At 34.3% G+C, this 21,150-nt stretch overlaps 1 protein-coding gene across 7 annotated transcripts in view; it reads right to left on the reverse strand.

Moving 5' to 3' along the window:
* The window catches only part of CSMD1 (CUB and Sushi multiple domains 1), a 1,090,193-nt gene that overhangs the window by 28,212 nt on the left and 1,040,831 nt on the right, over positions 1-21,150 (reverse strand). For 6 of the 7 annotated variants that reach the window (XM_017814555.1, XM_017814556.1, XM_017814554.1 and 3 more), the window contains 6 exons: positions 12,646-12,834; positions 9,347-9,520; positions 5,173-5,355; positions 2,787-2,963; positions 1,572-1,751; positions 142-315 (listed from right to left, as the gene is read on the reverse strand). In XM_017814555.1, coding sequence (XP_017670044.1) covers positions 142-315; positions 1,572-1,751; positions 2,787-2,963; positions 5,173-5,355; positions 9,347-9,520; positions 12,646-12,834 — 1,077 coding nt within the window. Of the gene's footprint in view, positions 1-141; positions 316-1,571; positions 1,752-2,786; positions 2,964-5,172; positions 5,356-9,346; positions 9,521-10,431; positions 10,534-12,645; positions 12,835-21,150 lie in introns of those variants that run through there. The other variant, XM_017814559.1, reaches the window with a different exon arrangement.

Genomic DNA, 21,150 nt, shown 5'->3' on the forward strand with positions numbered 1-21,150 from the left:
GAAGAAGGGAGAATCCTGCAGTAATTCATGTATTACCTGATGTAGCTGAGTCCTTTTTAAACTGTGATTCTGTGACCGTAGCACAAGACAACTGATTGTAGCTTTGGTGAAGCCCAACACAACTGTACCCTGAAAACTTACGCAAACATTGTGGGATGTCTCCCCGCCAAATTCCTCGCCCTTCACAGGAGAGAATAGCTGTGTTAGACAGCTGATAGCCTTCTGCACAGCTGTAACTCACACTGGCACCCCAGCGATAATCAGATCCTTCCACTTTCCCATAGAGCACTGTTGGAGGGGGGCCACAAGTAATAGCTGTGTCAGAAAATAAAATTTATAATTTTAAGATTTTACAGGATTTAGAAAAATGCAGTATAATACATACTCATACTTTGAAACTAAAAAGATATTTTAGGCTATTCTGTTCCAACAGAGCATACCTGTGTTGACAAAGCAGCCTGTAATAGAGAGAAAACCAATTTAAATACAAATATACAACCATTGGGTCTAGGAAGTCTCTGAGTGGTAGGTTGCTAGAAGCCAAAAGAGTACATAGCTTATGTAGTTATAAATTTTTCCCTACATACCCATTACTGATTATTTTTGGCAACAGGTTACTGAGCTAGGTAAAATTCTAAATATTTACATTTTCTTTTAAACTAATTTTGCAGCACTATTTAATATGATTTTGTTCGTTCACCTGCTCATTTCCTAAGGCTTTCAGCACACAATGGTAATTAACTTTATTGGTAATTAGTGTCTAAGAGCCTTAGAAATTATCTGTTTTCCATCTTCTGATAAGAGTGCCCAAAATGATCTGGAAGGACTAGGTTTACATTTTCATATAATTTCTTTTAACAAAGAGCACAACCATAAAATCACTCAGCCAGTGATTTTTACAACAGAAAATGCATTCAGTTGAATACATATGCCAAAATTTAATTAGTAGGCTAGACTTAAACATTACATTGAAGTACTGGAAGGTGAGTTGGCAGTCTAGGCCTTTTATAAGCAGAAGATGCCCTAGGCTGTTAAATTTACTCCCTGGGCTGCTGTAGTAGTGCTAACAATTTTCACCAGGCTGCCTTATTTGCCCTTCAGCCTCATCCTCACTATGACCTTCCTGTTAGCACTTGTAATTAGCGAAGTGGGAAGCATATTTTTGGCTGTTTAGGATGACTACACTACTTGCAACAAGGGAATGTCTTACAGAAAGTTTGGTTTGCAGAATTTTGTCCTTCTGATCCAAGATAAAAGGGCCCAAAAAGGAAAATGGGTTCTTCATTCACTCATTTTTAAGCTGAGTGCTCCGACAATCTTTGTTGCACACTGATTTGTTTCTACTGTAGTCATTAATGTCACTATTTTGACTGATATTATACCACGATATATGTGCAAAATAAATACAAATTCTACACAAATACTTGTCTAAATATTTCAATTGTATTTGAACAGTAATGTCCCAGAGAACATTTGAGAATTTTTTTTTTCATAAATAAAGACACTCTTTAGTGAATTTCACCTATAGTGTCAAAACAGCATTTGTAAACTATGTAAATTCAAAAGTTCACCTTTGCAAACTGGTTTACTCTGGTTCCAAGTGCTGTCTTTTACACAACGCATGGTAGATGAACTTGGAGGCTCCATCAAGTATCCTGGATTGCACTGATAGCTGACTGTCTTATTAAAGGTGAAATCATTTCCAAACTGAATGCCATTTGCTAATGCACCTGGATCTCCACAGTTGATCACTAGTGAGGAAAAGAAAAAAAGAGATTTTTTTTTAATAAATGTCGAACCATGTGTACATTGAACCATGTATAGCTAAAGTCTTTTTTTAGTGTACAAAACAAGAACAATTCTGATCAACATATTCACACAAAAATAAAAACTTAATCTCTAATTTTTATCTAGAAAGCTACCTTTCTCTGGCATTTCAATAGCATGGTCAAATATTGTTTTCCTTTATCAGTAGCCTACGCTGGTGTGCTCTACTGCTACTGCAGTCTGTTAGTGATAGTTTAGATAGTTTTGACAGGACTTTTTCTTCCTTCATAGTGGTATCTTTGTCACATTATGCCTAATGGTGGTGGTGGAATGCAATTCAAGCAGAGTTATGAAATTCTTCTTCTTTTTCTTCTTTTTTTTTTCTTTTTTATATTTATGACTGTGTTGATGTACTGTGAGTCTGGCTTTGTCAGTGAGGCGACTAGCCCTGCTTGCCTTGTAGCATTCCTCTGGTCTCCACTCACTTTCCCTGATGGAATAGCCCAATCTTGCTGCTCCCTGATTTTTGATCCTTAGCAGGATGGTGATTGATCAACTCTGACTCATTTGGCTTACAATAAAAACTGTTACAGTAATGTATCCAATTACACAAAATCTAATTTAGAACTACCAGAACTTTATCCTCTGAACCTTCATAAACCACAAGAATAAAAAAGAAGAAAAAAAAGCTAGCAGAAACTATTGAGGAACACCTAAGTAAAATATTATTCTAAAGAATTATACTATATTATATTATAGTTATATTATCAATGTTGACACTCATCAGGTAAACAAATACAATAAAGTTATCTATGTAGTCATCTTAAAAAGATATTTTGGAAACATTTAGCATGTATTAAAAGGGTATGTACCTTGAGATATATAAAAATATTGATGTACTACAAGACAGACCCATGTGGAAAAACCTGTTATACTATCTATCAAAACAAAAGTTTTCAGTAGGAAGCCTGGATGACTTATTACATTAAAACTTTAGAAGGAGAAAATTTCTTTCTGACCTGTGCAATCTGGAGCAGTGCCAGTCCATGTCCCATTAGCAGTACAATGTCTAGTAGTTAGCCCTGAAGTTTTATAACCTTCCCAGCAGGCATAAATGACTGAACTGGAGAATAATATTCCATCAGTGTATATTATCATACCATTGGCTGGGGTGCCAGGGTTCCCACAAGATACAGCTGCAAAGAAAAGATTAGAAAAAAAAAAGATCAATATTTCTATGAGAGGTGACTAACTGGAAAAAAAAAAGCAAACAAGAACAACTAGGTTAATAGCTCATCTTTAAAAAAAGCATAGCAAGTTTTACTAGGAAAATATTTAATAGGTATATTCTTGAATGAATTATTTCTGTTTTTTAATATTATCACTTTACTTGCATTTGTTTCAATTGCTTTTTTTTTCAATTGCTGATTCAGATAGTTTTCCCTGCTTGGTCTACTCCACTCAATACAGTCACTGGAGAGAATAAAGATTCAGGACTTTCTGATAGACCTGTACCTCTGTTTTGCCTTTGGGCACATTTTTGTATTCTCTTCCTGTCTTCTGGTATTTCCTCTTTCAATTGTAAACATGCATAAATAGTAAATTATGCTCTTCTTGTCCATCTGTTTTTAAATCAAGAAATGAACAGGCATTCTGTATTGGCTTCCATATATTTTTGGCATCTGTAGCTATACTTTAAGGCAATAATTATGTTTCAGCTTCATATATCTGAAATTTGACAGTAGTTTACCTTGGTTAGTTTGATTATATATTGAGTTTTTGGGGAAGGTTAGTGGTGGGGTTTTTTTCAGTGGACCAGACAGTCATGAGAAGGATTTAGTTTTTTGTTTTGAAATTTTTGAACAACATTCCTGACAACTCTGCTCTTGTGAGACCCCACCTGGAGTACTACGTCCAGCTCTGGGCTCCTGGAACAAGAAAGACTTGGACCTGCTGCATGTCCACCAGCTGGATGTCCCTGAGCATAATAGTTATAATCCAATAGGTAGAATATAATACTTATATATTTTATGATTGATTAAAATAAAAATTATTTACTAATTTAAAATTATCCTATCACTTATGTTTGGAATGATACCTAAATGTCTTTGTTTTAATCAAGACTTAATAATTTTTTATTTATAAGAGTGTCAAATAGTGAAGAGAAAAATTCAGTAGGCTGCAACTTGTAGGAATGAAAAGGTATTCTCCTAATCTCATCCTTACTTATACTAAACAGGAAACAGTTGAAGGACTATAGAAAGAAAGGGGCTTTCTTCTTTGGTTTGGTTTGATTTGGTTTTGGTTTTGTTTTTTTTTCTGAAAATTGAAGGTTGAAGCAAACAATATAAAGAAAGGGCAGAAAAAAAGCAGGATTTCAAACACCGATAATTGCCACTGGCTTTTGCTGTCCTACTATACTTAATATCTTCATGCAAGGGAAGTAGAAAGGATTTTGCAAAACTTCAATTTTCACTGAAAATACTGATCCAAATACTAATCCTGTGCACACTGCCATTTTCGTACAGTTATGATGATATCTGCACTGACAGAAGATTAGTCTGCTGAAAATATAATAAAAGGACAATTATTAAATGAGGCTACTGTGATAAAATGCCTAGGTGAAAAAATAAATGAATTTGTTAAAAAGATTTTGTCCTATCTTTCATTTTATCATTTAGTTTAGGAGAAAACAGATACTACAGAATTCATCCACTCCAATGAATTAGATACATAACTTTTCAAACATTCATACAAAGCAAGAAGTCATTATAAAACTGAATTTAAAGTCTTCTATTCCTGCTTTGTGATTCTGAATGCACAACAAAACATTAAAAATTCTTTGTTATGTTTTTTATCTTATTTTAAAATGTGATTTTCAGAAATATTCTCTGTTGCGTTTCCTCTAAAAAAGAGGTAGCATAAAAATACCTCGTTAAAAATTAGTTTAACTTGTGTGGAGAAATATATGTTAATTTATACTTAGCTAAGAATACAACTTTATAATTTGTTTAGTACTTGATGCACAGATATTACAAAGAAAGAGAAGATGAAAGTATTTTATTGCTATAAAGCAGATGACAGATTTATTTATCTCTCCATTTTCATATCTTCAATCAAAAGTATTCGTTTAATCTTACATTTCACTCTGGTATCTATTATCTATTTTCAGGCTCAATATTGTTTAACTGAAATTATTTTGTTACAATCTTCTTATATATTCCAAAACTTTACGGTTTGGATTTAGGTTTTCAAGCAAAAAAATGAACTGCGTGCAAACTTTTTTATATTAGCTATCTGCAAAGCATTACGAAAGCATATTTCTGTGTAATTTTTTTTCAAAGAATAAAAAGTCAGTAAATGTCATTCACTGGTGTGATAAATACCAGTGGTATCAATACCTACCTTCACATACAGGCTGTATACCTGACCAGGAACCATTAAGCAGGCATGTTCGCTCTGCAGATCCTCTCAACTGATAACCCATTTCACATGAGAAACGTAGCAGACTTTTTATTTTGAACTCATCTCCTAGTCTAGACCCATGAGCTGGTACTCCTGGATCATCACAATAACCAGGATTATTTCCTGTAAAACACATCATAATAGAATTACTGTCAGAGACATTATGTGCAAATGCAGTGGCAGGGACAATACTCTCTTGTGAACAGTACTACTAACTGCATTGTTCCTGTTATAATCAGTCCCTTTTTTTTCTAGTATAAGGATGTGAAACAAAAGTCAAATTACATGTCTTTTCTACCCTACTTCTTATCTCAGACCAACACAGACCTAAACATAGAAGGTCATGTAAATAAAAGATGCGAACGTGGGAAGGACCTCTGTCACTTTTTGTCAGTTCAACAAATTTCTTGTCTTTTTAACAGAAATTATATTTCCTACACATTGTATTCTACTGTTCAACTTCTGTCCTAGTAATAACTTCTAATAACAAGAATTAGATAACAGCATGAGTGAGGAGAACCATATTCAAGTTTCTTAAGAAATGCATTTGAAATACATATATCCACACTGGCACCTGTTCCTCTGCACCTGTCAAGAATGAAAAGGACACCTCATAACTATCCTTATGCTTTAAATTTCTATGTAAATATTGGTTACAAATTAAAAAGATAAATAAGGTGCTGCAAGACAGACTTTTTAAAGATGTCTTCATGGGTCTAATGAACCAGCCAACTACTATGTCATATAAAGTGGCTGCTACAGGAAATGATATACAACATGGTTAATGAAGCACGGTCTCAGTATCAACAATTAATTATAAATTTTGGCCTAAAATTGTATATCTCCTAAATGCCTTTGTGTCTAAATTGTAGTTCATAGCAACGTTATCCTTTTTTCTCCGTTTTTAAATTACATGTCTAGACTCAAACTCTATTGAAACTATGGGGTTTGGGTTTTGGTTTTGGTTTGGGTTTGGTTTTTTTGTTTGTTTTTTTTTTTTCAAAATCTATGTAAATAATTTGAAAAAAACAAAGTATATATACTTTTATATACAAAGTATATACAAAGTAAACTTTTATATACAAAGTATATATACTCAAGTCTGTATATTCTTACATAGGTTTTTCAGCAAGGGCACCCCTCTCATATGAAGGACAAAATCATGAACAAGGGAATAACCATAGCAAATCTTTGAGAACACTCAAATATTTAATTTAAAAACTAAAATTTTCCAAAGTCAGAAAATATGATTATGTGTGCATTATAAGGTTTTAATTATAGCAAATATGAGTGGATACAATCATGCTTTCTCATAAAAGAAGGCCAAGACACACTTCCTGAATTCAAGGCTAACTTGTGGTCTTTGATTGTGTCAACTTCGTTTAGTGCTAGGTTCTTCTAGAATAGATTGTTCTTGTTACTCTGCCCTACAGCATTTGGAACCAGATTTCCTGGTCTAAATACATGCTTGTAAACAGTGTGAGTGTCTTGAAGCCAGCTGTTATACTGTCCACGTCTATACGGTAAAACTCACTTTCCAAGACATGCTGGCTGTATCCAAATTGACTGTTGAGAATAATCTCTGGCATACACAAACTTGTGAAGTATTTGCACATTGTTTGCAGGGCTGCTAGGGTTGAAAATATTCTGGGAACAATTCTAAGAGTGTAATGGTCCCAGTGATCAAGTATTAGCTTCTATGACTTGTGCCCTGGCACTGTTAAAGCAGCAGTCTAGATGTGGCCTCTGGATACTGTCTTCTTCCACTTACTCTAAGACATTACTATTTCACAGACATTTCTGTCTGCTTAAAATGTGTGAAATAACATGGGGACTGTGATTCAGGCTACCACTGTGGCATGTTTACAGCATGAAACAACTATGTGGCACTACTTTGGCTTGTGAATGGAAAGGAATTGCTCAGGGCAGAATGATCTATGATTCTGAAAATCTAATGATGTCAGTTTGCTTTGGGACTTTGCTGAGGGAATTATTACAAATGAATAACTATAGATTTATTTTTTTCTTGGACACACCTAGTTTTGACTTGGATAAAATTTGAACTGGGACCATGCAATTTTATAGTCCAAGGGTATAGACAAAGGTAGTTACAGTATTATGAAGGTCTAGACCCTTTTTTATTTAGCAATGTAGAAGGCTACTTATCCATTATTGAAAAACGAGTGTGAGTCATCTTAAACAACAATCTCAACTATCGCTTAATTCATAAGATACAAACAGGTGACAACAAACCCTGAGATCATATTTATACCATCATAGAACCATCCTGCATTCAAACATATATTAATATATCACAAAGAATAAATCCCATGCAGAAACAGACCACAGGTTTTAAACATGCACAAAAACAATTAGAGTTCTCAGCCATCCTGGGCACAATCATTCTTTCACTGACATTATGACAACAAATTATTCATATTGGATTTTGACGGAGTCATCTCCTGAATATCTAACATGGAAAGTGTAGTTAATTTTATAATTCTAAATACCTTAGAGAAATGAGACACTTTTTAGGGTTTTCTTTGGCTGCTTTTTAGATAGTTTTTCTTTGTGGGTTTTTTTTTTTTAATTGAGCTAACAGAGATAGATTTTCATTTTCCTAGGGAATCCCCTTGCTCTCAAGATGGTGTCCTATCATGTTTAACCTTAGAAAATTCAATTCTGCATCAGTAACAATATTTTAGTTACACTAGATATATTTTCCCCACCCTAGGAGATGAGTATCATGGTCCTTCATGTTTTCAAAATCTACGAGTCTATGAAAATACTATCATATTCATGACTGATATCTGAAGAGCCTCAATTATTAGCCATCAGAATTTCCTTCCACCAGCATGAGAATTTTCCTTGTGATAAGAAGTGTTGGATAACAGCATTAGAGGGCTCTGACCTTAAAAATTTTGAAGTCTTGGTGCAATTTCAGATCTGGTATATTATGCTGGATAAAAAGGTGTAAGTGACATAAATGTGGGCTTAAGACAAGCAAGAAAAGGCTTGTGTGAAAACTATATTAATGTCCTGCAGAGATTCCTTTCAGGTCTAGGCATAGATACTATGAGATCCAGCAGTGTGAGAAGAGTCTAAACTATTTCCTCCTCGAGCAGCATAGAACAGAAAAGAAATACTGGTGATTTAAATTCACTTCCTTTTCCCAATATTTCAAATTCTGCTCACCATCTTTCCAGAATCAGCTCATAAATGGACCTTTTTCTATGAACATTTATTTAGAGCTTTTTCAAAGTACTGAATTTAAATAGGTTACATCTATTTAATAGGTGTAACCTATTTAAATCAGGTCAAATCTGAATTGAACTGCATGAATTGGATCAGCCCAACAGTGGGCATGTCCAAGAGTTCAAAGGGAATTCTAAGCAAATTGTATAATGAGTAACTATGAACAATTTTCTCACCAGGAAATTTTCTTCTTAAATCAGTCAGGTATTTGTTTTCTTATATATTGAAGCGTGTAGACTTGTTTCCCTTACAAAACCTAATAATACACTTTGGATGTCCTCAGTAGCCAACCCTTACCTGAGGTCATCACTTCAACAAAACTGTGAAATGGTTTATGGCTTCTACCAAATTTGCATAGTCTGGGGGAGAATAAACTGTTCCTGTACGTCCTGACAGCACCAAGAACATGCCAGACATTTATAGTATTTGCACATTGCAAAACTAATAAAGTATACTTCTGTAAGTGAAAAGAGGAGCAATATGTATGTTTACCATTAGTATCTTTGCTGTGGAGGTTTTTATTCACCATTTTCTGATGAAACAACCTTTGTTTACACAAAATAGTGTTCATAAAAATAAAATTTAATACATGCATCCTTTTTAATAAAAACTCAACCTGGTTTTAAGTACTGTTTTACATGTTCTATACACTGCAGCACATAAAGGTAGCATCTAGCTAAGGAGTGAATTTGTGAAGTAATGACAAAGAGAATGAGGCTATGATATAGCTGAGTGGCCATTGGTGAAATTAAAATATACTTGAAAAATAAATAATTGTCTGACTGTAGCTAAAAATATGTGTGAGAAATGCTTTATTCATGTGACAAGGTGACATTCAGATAATGGCTGGTATGTGTACCTGAACAGTGAGGGAGGGTCCCACTCCAGTGGCTATCTTCTTGGCACTCCCTTGTAGAATTTCCTATGAGCCTTCGACCCGCTGTGCAAGAATAGTGAACTATGGAGCCATATGTAAATTTGTCTCCTGAAAGAACTGCATTTGCAGGTACCCCAGGATGTCCACAAGAAATGGCTAACAAAGGAAAGACCACAATATTATGGTTTCATGGTACAGAAAAATAACCTATTATAACCTTTAAATATAAGGCTGGTTCCACACAACATACACTTCTGTCTGGATTTCAACTCTTTCATATCTTCATTTTTGCTGTTGCTATAGATTTACTGGTCATTTGTAAGATTAAACACAAAGCTTCATGTAAAACTTCGTATAAGACTAACCCATACAGTTCGGACGTTCTCTAAAAATATAGAGCTCTCTTTCCTCATTCATTCCTGTCCTTTCCTACAAATAGTACACATTATCTCAGTTACAGTTAGGAAAGAATAAACCAAATACGGTTAATGTTGCAATATGCTAACATATTACAGATATGATAATGGTAAGTAGCTCTACCATATCTATAAAATAACTAGATACAGTTTAAGCAGTACAATGAAATATAATATTCTGTATTATTACTATAGCCATGTGTTGCACTAGACAGAGCAGGAGGAAAATGGATTACTGAACATTTTTGTAATTTTTTAATCATATTTATGGTTAAGTTAAATATGTAACTTTTGTTTGAGAAAAAAATCAGATAAACAGTTTTGGTACATAATAACTAGCAAACAAGAAGTTCAGATCTGTTATATGAGGAAAAATAAGCCATCTTAAAGTGGACGAGAAATCATATTCTTAATACCTTTTGTATGAAAATTAAGTCATCCAATAATGAAAGAAATAACAAAGAAAAATTTTGCATAAATTTAGTAAACAGTCACAGGAAAAGGCAGCATTTAAATAGACCATTTGAACTTTAGCAGCTTGATAAGTTACTCAAAAGAATTATCTATGATTAAAATATCTTTTTAGAAAAAAAATATTTTTCTGATGACTATTTCTGACGTATCAAAATTTTCTCTGTTATACCAGATCCTATGATAATGTCGATCTGACTGCACAGTGGATTCTGCCAAGGTTTGTGGTCCTGGTCAGTGCTGTGTGTTTCTCTTGTTTTCCTTGGGTTGGCTTAAGTGCTCCTGTAGCAAATGGTAAGCCAAATCAGGAAACTGGTCTGGCTGAACAGTACTCCCACAGAAAACAACAGTGTTTCATTTTCAGCCAGATCAGTTACCATAATGAGCTTACTTCAGTACCATGGAAATGCGACTCCTGCCACAATTCTGGAAGGAGCTGCAGTGAGTGATCAGATTTTTTGGAATAAAACCGCACATAGGTAACCTTAATGTGGGTTTATAATGATTTGTAGTGAGTAGCATGAATTTTTTTCCCAAATTATGAGGAAGAAAAGAAGGATTCATTTTTAGGCAATGACACGTGTAGTTATTGCATTACATACAAAAGAGCAATGCCAGAAATTTCCATTTGTTTACTCTTGAACTAGAATTGTTCATGGTAAACTGTGTCTACTTTGGGTTCAAAACTTATCTCAACTGCCTCTCCAAGCACTGTGCCCTATCAGCAAAATCAATCTTGAAAAAGTCACACCTGAACAAAAGAGATTATCACTGATAACTTTTGAAAACCACATCTCTCTTATAGTACTTGAAAAAGCTCTGAGTGACTTAATCTGTGAATAGACAAACAGATTTTTCTCTCACCAAGAGCCCTAATAATTTAATTGAATTTTCCTTAGAGGAAAGAAATTTAATTTGTCCCAGTGATACTTAGGGTTCAGATGGTGTTTCAGCCCACCAACAGCAAAGTAGCAAGACTTAATCTGGCAGGTGACTGAGGGATATAGGCACCTCCCAGGCTCATTTGAAAGTTCCTATGGACTTGATCAGTAGTCCCCAGAGAAAGGTCATGAATTCCTATTCTAAAAGGATGGATACTTATGATTTTTTCTTGAGCTCTGTCTATGACTTTTTTGAGCAGAAAATCATATAAATGCTATCAAACTTCCAAAACACTTGATGTGGAAAGATGGGTAGCTATTCTAGGTGATTTAGATACTCCATCCTCTTTAGCCCCTCGCATAAGGAGCATCTCTTCACACTGAAACTCCAGTCTTGGAAGTAGGAAGGGATTACTGACAGATTTGGGCCACGGACTTTCATAATGGTTTTTCTAAGATACAAAAAGTGAGGAATATGCATGCATCAGTCAAATGTTCTTGCCAAGTGAAAAATGTATACAGCTTTTTTGTATTTAAAATGCTATATTTTGTCTAATGATTTTACTATTGAAATGTGAATAAACCCATTTTTTCAGGTTATAGCTCTTATTCACAGATATTGAAAGCGCAGATTTTTGTGAAAAACCAAAACAAAACTGCTTGGGTCATGTCAATATTGGATACATAATAGTATGAAGACCAGGCATAACAAAGAAATAAATTCACTAACCTAGTAACATTTATTGTTCTGGTATAAATCCATAAAAAATAATTTTAGTAAAAAAATCACAATTTGTAAAGCAAAATTTTAAAATAATCTGATGTGTTTCACATTAAAGTATACTTCAATTTCATTTATTATTTCCTATAATTGCATTGTAAATTAGAAATCATGTCAGCACATTAATAGTGACCAGAGAAGAAAAATATCTCAATGGAAATTAGTCAACCAAACTGTTCTTCTTTAAAGACCTGCAGCTCACTGAATTGATTATAGGAAACACCAGAAAATTTCCTCCCTCTCTGAGGAAAAAATGATTGAGAAAGTATGAAGTGATGTTATGAAAAGACTCTCTTGAGCAAAATTTTTCTACACAACATTTCACAGATTCGTTCTCACGCATACACTTCAATAAGTCTGAAAAAAAAAAATCATCTGATAGAGGCATTAATGGTCTTAGACTATCAATCTAAATTATAACATACAAATAATAATTTTAGATTTCCCTAGTTGTTTTCAGATATCTTAACAATTCACCAAAAAGGGAAATTAATGTTAACTTTCTGGCATTAGAAATAATATTTCCGCAGTTCCCTGTAAACACATTTTTAATAATGGCAAGTTGCATGATATCTTGTCTTAATGTTTTCTTAGTGAGACACACAATTTGCAATATGTTGATCCTAAAGTTCAATTTTTTTCTTCAACAGATGGTTACACGTTTTTTTTGTTTATCATGATTTGAAATCATGCAGCACTCTTTAATACTAATCCAACTGAATGAATACTTACACAAACACTTTGGTAATGATCTATCCCATAATCCATTAGCTTTACAGGTCAGTGCAGATGAGCCCAACAGATAAAAGCCCTTCTTGCAATGGTATGCCACACTTGTTCCATATTTGAAACTTTCAGGATAATTCTGCTGTCCATGCCGAATTGCATTTTCCACAAAGCCAGGATCAGAACAGTTCACCACTGTAGGACAAACAGTATTCATTACTGATGCATAATAGCAATATTATAAGTGTAACAATTATTTTCATTACTTTACTAGCAGTTCATGACTGTGGTCCATATGATATCCTTTGTGGGTTTTATTTGGCTTAAATATCAGATATGTTGACTCTAAATAAGTCTTTAGATTTTTTTGCTTTGAAAGTAATATTAAGATTTTACTCCAGTACTTGTAATAGTCTTGGACATACAAGTTCAAAGACAAAAGGGAAATTGGAAGAATATTTTATCATTCTCTTGGTAGGATTAGTTTGGTCTTCTACGTAATTTTATGTGAATGAACCCGAATTAAATCAGTATATAGTTTAAATAACATTACACATTCTTTGTTACTGCTTTTTTTTCAATGATTACTAGTCACTATCAGCTAAGTCTAATTCTTTCACTGGGAATATAACTACCATTGTAGCACAAGGATGCATGTGAAAGTCTGTAAAATGTAAAGTACACTGACAGGAAGCCTTACCAAAATACTAACCAAGATCTGAATGAGCTCATATGTCTGTATTCACAGTGCAATTCTTTCTTACAGAAAGTAGCACAGTTCCAAGAAGCACCACATGCTGCATCCCAATTAACCCTGTTTCTTAAGCAGTTGCACGTGGCGTAGTGCTGTGTGGATGCCATTGTAAAGCTTCTGCTTTTGAAAGTAGCCTGCGTTCTCTGCGTAGTTATAAGTTGCCTTGTAGAAACATATCCCGAAACTCAATTTTTCCACATATGTATATACATTCTGAAACATTCAAATCTACATCTGTATCAATGTAAAGTAAAGAATTGCCTGCACTTGTCCTCTGGCATAAAGCCAGTAGACGGTCGCTATGTCTGTGCTGTTGCGCTCTGCTACTCTCCAGACTAGGGAGAATTTCTCTGAACTGCTCATGAGTAATGGTCCTGCTGTCTATATTAACCCCTGAACCATGCTCCAAACAATTCCTATGAATGTGCCACTTGGACCAGATGAAAAACTTGTTGGAGAACCTTCAAAATAAGTAGAGGCAATTAAGCTCCCATGCCAGAGCACTCTTTAATTTAAAAATACAGATAGATTTAATTTCAAATGCAGAAATGAATATTTCAAAATAATTCTATTTAGCTAAAACTGCTATTATATGATAATTTGATTCCCAACTTCACAATAACACAATATCAGCATTGTGATCCATCATATCAAAAGCTGATATTCAGGGTTGTATGGAATATTTGTTCTGAACTGTACTCAGCTGTACTCAACTGCACAGAAGTAAACTCAGATCTTCTGAGATCTATGCCCATGTTCTAATCAGTACATCAATTTTCAATGAAACTGCATATCAAAAAGTAACTGCATCAAAATAGCACTTTTCTATTCTACTGATATCTACCTATTTTAGCAACTATAACACTAAGAGCAGCTCTTCCTTTAAATAATCTCTATATAGGTAAAAAGTATGGAATTGTGTTTTATGACCTTAAAAATCCTCTGAAAAAATATTATACTCCTACCCCAATAGTCCAAATGTGAATTAATATCATTTATGAATATATCAATCATATTCAAAATTTTTCTGCATTAGATATTTTATCCTGGTGCAACTAGGACTCCTTGCTGTACTCACATAGATCCACAGTATAGGTGCATGTTTAGTAGCCTGTATTTAGTATCATCCACATTTATTTTAGGTCAGGACTATAGTACTAAAAATTCGGCATATGTAGCTTAAGTAGTGTATACATTTTTACAATGAGATTTCATTAACAAATACAAAAAACTAGAGGAAATTTGCATGAGGATACACATTACTGATTTTTTTCCCAAGCTACAGGACAAGATTTATACTGTTTGTCAGGCTTAGTTTCTTGTGATGTTTAACAGGTAAGCGTGCTAAGTTAGCTTATGGAAAGTCAGTATTAGAAATTAACTTTGTTACATGAAGATATGCTGGCCTAAAGCTACCAAAAAGCAATTCTAACAAAACTATCTTTGCAAGTCAATAGGGAGAACCGAAAAACTTAATACTCCATGCAAAGCAGAAATATGGAATGTTCAAGGAATATACTGCAGTCCCAAAGTATCAATTTGTCTGTGTGATACAGAGTTCTCATTCTTGTACCAGTAGTATTTGTTTAGACAGATTAGTGATGAATGAAATACAGAATAGTCACCAAATGCATAATTTAAGCATGTGCTCTGTGCAACGAAATTCTTGCATCATATATGAAGTCTTATCAAATGATTATGCAAGAGAATATTTCCCCTCAAGTTAAAGAGCAAACAAAATTATGCCTGCAGTGCCATTTAAGATCAGCTATAGATTTTTAAATATATACACAAGTGTGCTGTTACTAAGAAGGTCTGCAGTAAGGAGTACTTTAGAAAAGAGTTTGAGTTGGTCGGCATACAGAACTAGGGCAGTATTTTCCCTGATTGCCCTTCACCCTGGGGACTCAGTTGTAAATCACAGTGAGAGCAGACGGAGATTGCTTTCTCTCAATGACACCTGTCAAGGGTTACATGGGAAATGAATTCTGGCAGTCTCGGTTTAGTCTTCTGAGAAAAGCTGGAGAATGCTTCAAGTCTGCCCTGATAACTTTGGAATCTCACACTGAGTAGATTCAAACCCTTGAGGACAAAGAAGTGAAAAGACCATGTCAGAGTCCTTTAGGGTAGCTTTCTGTTAAAAAGTTGAATGAATATCAAAAAAGTACATAATTCACAGTTTTCATTTCTTGTTCACACTCTTTTTTTCTTCTTTCATGACAGAAACAATCTTAAGTTTCTTTTATAAAGTTTCATATCTGATCAACAGTATTTTTAAACTTTTTTTATTTGAAAAGTATTGCATTAATGTTGGTATCTAGAACATATATAGGGACTGACACTCAGTGAATAAGGAATACAGAATAGAGAATAAAGAATAGAGAATTCACTCTGACTTTATGACAAGTTCTTTCTTCTGAAAGCAGTGCTTATGCAAGCATAGTGACAAAATTGCCAGTAAATGGAATTTTAGTAAAGTTCAATTCAAAGTTAACAATATGCAAGAATGATAACTTCTCAGACTTTGCCAGTTATTACAATAGAAAATTGATCAGAAAGATAAAGTACTTACCTATTATTTTTCTCTACATGTTTTGTCTATATACAAATTCATTTGTGGGCATCTACGTACAAGTAGTATCAACACAATAACTTTTGTCAGAATAGTAGAAACCCCGGGGTCATGTCTTAAAGTCTTTTTATATTTTTTCTTAATCAGAGCATTGTTTTTCACATGGAAGAGGAACTCTATTCAGTTGCCTCAAAAGATGTTTCTACTACCTTTTGAGGTGTCTTTGCATGATTTCCGGGCAGATTTCCCTTCAGAGAGGCGCAGAAATAATTTTAAGTTGTGTGTCATCTCTACCAAATTCAGCTAAATATCTCAGAAAATTCATAGCATCTCCCATGGCACCTCACCTCTTTATTTAGGAAACTTAGTGCTAATTATCCTTCTGAAAGATATCAACATGCTATTAACATGAATGGATTAGTTATCTCTGACATTTAAAGTATAAAAAAGCCACAACAAAGGCCTCTGACTTTGGAAAAACAAAACTGAACAAAACACAACATTTCTCAGCTTATATGAATCCTTGATACCACCATAGATGAAAAATTGCTTAAATTCAGAGCTGCTTTGTCTAGGGATGAGAAGAATTGGTCATCAGTCTTAATCTATCCCACCTTTCTATCAGTTGCCATCAGAAAGGTTATTTTTCTTGTCAGTGAAGGAATGATGGTTCAAATTATATACTCACTAAAGAAAGCACAATAAAATTGGGCATTCCTTGTAGATACTAGATTCTTGATAAGACAAAAAAGTCTAATTAAACTTTTCAAGAAACTATCAGTAATGAGATAAAGAAAATCAGCACAAAAGCAGTATAGAGACTTGAATTCTTTATTACTAATAAATAGCCTGAATTTACTGATAGAGACTGAAGAATATGAGCTAACATACACCTTCACAACTTTGCCAAACAGATCCTCTGAGCAAAATATTTCCAGTTTTAAGAAGCATATTTTTCATAGGAAAAAAGCTCTTAAATCTCATTTATAAGAAGATAAAAGATATGACTCTGCCTTAATACAGGCAGTAAGTGATAGGCCAGTCTATCCGATGCCAAAGCAAAGAAATCCTAACAAGAAAATCTTCTTCTTGCAAATACTTGCATTCTAGAAGATGTGGTTAAGTGTGGTGTTTAATATGGTAGTATAATACATGGAAAAATGACCTGCAGCACAATCAGGAGTGCAGAGCCCTGATGAAACCATCTGATTCAGTTCTCATTTTGGTGGTTGTCATAATGAAAATTAGAAAGCATAGAGATTGTCTTTCTGTGCTTCCAAAGACAAAATAGAAACTGGTTCCAAACTGCTAATGCAAAAAAAAAATCCACACTGAACATACTTGGTTTAGGATTTAGTATTTTCATACTAAATCCTCTGGCACAGCACATTCAGGCTCACCAAGTCCTACTCAGGCAGGTTTGCAGAAAAGAACAGAGATTTGGGTATTGGAAATTTTCTGATGCCATTTGATTCCAGTTTAAAGGCAAGCAACTGACTACTTGACCTATTCTTTATCAAATAAATAAGGGTAGAGTCCATGTAGAGAGGAAAATGTTCTATCTCACAAATTATGAGTTTAAAATCATACTTCAATAACCTTGACATTCCAGATAAGACCACTGTAAATCTTTAAAAAATACTAAATATATAAAGAGGATTAAATATAAAATTTAAAACTGATACTATTGTTTAAATAATTCAAAAAAAAATTGGGATTTCTATCTCACAAAGTACCTGAACATCACAATATGCCATTTTTTTGCTTGCAACAGAAACAGTGGGAACATAGTTTTTCTGAGGCATAGGTATTTTAAAGATCGTGTTACCTCAGAGCACAGGTCCAAATCCAATATTAAAAAAATGCATACATTTTTAGAGATTAAAAGTCTCACTTGCTGAACCAAAACAGTTAAATAGAACAGACTAAATAATTCTTAGATTACCAAAATAACAGCATTCTGGAATAGAGGGAAATATCATTGCAAAGCAGTTCAATGCTTTCAGTGTACAAACATATTGAAATCCTTTGTTTCATAGAAGTAGCATATATGATCTTTTGTGTGCATTGCTTTTTTGTCAGCCAAGAAACCTCACATAATTTCCTTGGTAAACTTCTTGCCCTTAGTTAATTGGTTAACCTGCTGCTGACACAATAGATTGAAGCAATGTATCATTGCAAAGGGGTGCCTAAGAACTGCCCAGATTTATTTTCTGTAAGTATCAATGTATACTGTACATGCATGGTAGCTCAGTTGCAACATTAATATAAAATAAAATACAATAAAATAAAATAAAATAAAACAAAACTTCTTCAATAGCTTCAAGCAGCAATCTTTAATTTGTAGTACTTCATATAGAGTCTCAACTAAGTGAAGCCAAGTTCATTATTTACTCAGGTGAACTCAAGTGAGGTTCGAAAGAAAGGTCATATGTAAAATCTCTGTTGGATTAAATGACAGAGTTTTGCTAGGAACATCAGTCCTTTCCCAGCAGAATATTTAAGGACCTGAAAGATTTACTTTCTTTGTACACAAATTCATAATTCATCAATAACAATGAACTTTAGAACAAATATTTTCCACCCATTAAATAAAAGGCAATTTTATAAGTAAAGTCATATGCCAAAAGAAGTGCTATTACTTGCTTTAGTGAAGTTCTAATCAATTCATTAAGCAATATAGTTGGTGTATATGTAGTCTTTAGTCATAAATTGTACAGAATCACAGAATACTTGAACTTGGAAGGGACAGCTAAAGAGTTTGCCCAGGGCTTTGTCCAGTCAGGTTTTGAATGCCGATAAGAATGGACACTCCACAATGTCTCTGGGAAATCTGTTTGGGTGTTTTACCACTTTCACATTTAAGAAGCTTTTTCTTATGTTTTATTTTGTGCCTTTTGCATCATGTTCTTGCAGTGGGCACCAGTGAGAAGTCTAGCCCTCTTTTTTCACACTCTGCCTTAGATAAGACTAGATGATCAGCAAGATTCCCCTTCTCTCCTCTAGGCTGAATAACCCCAGCCCTCGATCTCTCTTCAAATCACAGTTGAGTCCATGTGGGAACTTTGTGTTTTCCGAAAATGTACTTAGGAAAGGGCAAAATACACCAGAGAGGAGGCCACACACACAAAAATAAAAAAAATAAAAATGGAAAAAATATAATAAAAGTGAAAAGTAACAAAGGGAACACTGAGTTCAGAAGAGAGAGTGGTGCATAAAGGAGTAGATAATCTCTGCAGCCCTGTGGAAAATGCACACCAGAGAAGAAAAAAAAAGTGAGAAGAAAGGAACAGCAGAGAGAAACTGCTACATACCAATTACAAGGTCAACTCACTATGCTAGCTTAAAATAAGAAACAATACCAATTATCTAGACAATAGAACATTTTAAATGTAAGTAAGAAGTAAGAATCTCCCAAATTTCTAGATCAGAGATGCATGTGGCTGGTCAATGGTATAGAACTACTCTAACACCGACATGCTTAAACTGAAGTTACTATTCCCTTTATGCAACGACTCAATATCTTTTGGTGCACAAACATATTTAGAACAGTTATTTTTACTTTAGACAGTATATTCCTCTCTAGAAGCCAAAATTAGGTTTCCTAGAGAATTTGCAAACTTCATGACATCTTTTTCAAACGGTTTAAATCAGTTAAACTCAGTCCCTGAGGTGAGCAGCTACAGCTGGTGACTGCCAGCTAGCAAAGTGCTCTAGGCTCTCACAGGGGGCATGGAAGGGGGAACAAAAGAGGAAGTGACAAAACTAACTGGATCCTCACAGTTTGTGACGGAAGAGATACAAGACACTCACTGAAAAATATATGTTGCTATAGAGAAAGAAATACTAAGTGAAGGGAAGAACGAAGTGAAGAAACACTGAGTGAATAGCAAAAGTCCAGGTTTACACCACCTGCATGAGAATAGGCAAAACTGTAGATACTCAACTGAGGAACTCTGGGTCACTGTTCTGGTAGGAGTTTCCCATGGTTAAGTGAATGGATCTTGGCAGAGCTGCATCTATAATACTCACTCCTTTCAGAAAACCAATCTCCCTAAACAAGACTTCAGACCACAAATTGGCCTAGATCAAACACAAATTCATGTGATAAATTAAAAAAGGAAAATAAAAGTGGACAGGAGAGACAACTGAAATGCTGTAGTAACTGTAAGTGTTCTAATTCTTGGGTTCTTATTTTTTAAATCTTCTCAGTCATTGCATTGTTTTTCCTCTTTCACTTTGATTTGTTTTCCTCTTAAGGAATGTACTAGAGTTCAGTGTAAATAGTTGAGTAACTCAGATTGTAAATGGGCTTGAGCTTCAGCAAAGCTACTCAATCTCTCCCTCTGACAGTCAAACAGAGCAGATTCAGGCTGCATCTACAGGATAAGTGTAAAAGTGTGTGTTTTCAACAAATAAAATCTCACTTAAATGCCTCACAGATGAGATGGAGGAGTTCGTTCACTAAAGTCTAGCAAAACAAAGCAGTATGAAAGGGAAAAAAAAAATACACGAGCCTAAATAGAAACAGTTTGCTAATTCCTGTTTCTCTGTTCCAATAATTATATTGCTATGCTAGTTAACTCACTTGAATAAATTCTGAGGGTAGTGACTGAGGGAATTGCCATCTCTTTATTGTTTTAATGAGAATGAAAGATCTAATTCCACACACACTGAGCTTGAAATTGCATCAGCCAGCTCTGAAACAATATGATGAGCTAATCACCAAAGATAATTATTATTCTTAGGAACAACAATTGTAATACAATAAGATTTTTAATAAACCAACAGGTGGAGATAATAAAGGTACAATCGCTGAAGTTAACTTCTTATTAGTCCCAATGTTTGTATCTTTAGCATGACTTCGCTGACTGCAATTTCCTTTAGCCCATAAAGGACAAGTTACAAAGAACAAAAAGCATACTTATATTGATTGAACATTTTTCCTGTGAAAGAAAATACTCAAGAAAAGCTTACTAGCCACTGCATTTCTGGAGAAATTTTTGTGTTCTATTTCTTTGCATGTTCCATACCGGGCATAATAATAATAATAATAAATAATGGCCAGTCTTCGCGAGCGAAGATTTTGGGAAAGGTCATTGACCCTTCGAGCCTGCGCAGTGGATTTTTTAGGTGAGACCCAGCGTGCGCTGAACTGAGCCCACCCTTTAATCCTGAGGTTCAT

This window comes from Lepidothrix coronata, unplaced genomic scaffold (assembly GCF_001604755.1).
Source record: "Lepidothrix coronata isolate B3197 unplaced genomic scaffold, Lepidothrix_coronata-1.0 Scaffold45, whole genome shotgun sequence".
In the NCBI taxonomy this organism is placed as follows: domain Eukaryota; kingdom Metazoa; phylum Chordata; class Aves; order Passeriformes; family Pipridae; genus Lepidothrix; species Lepidothrix coronata.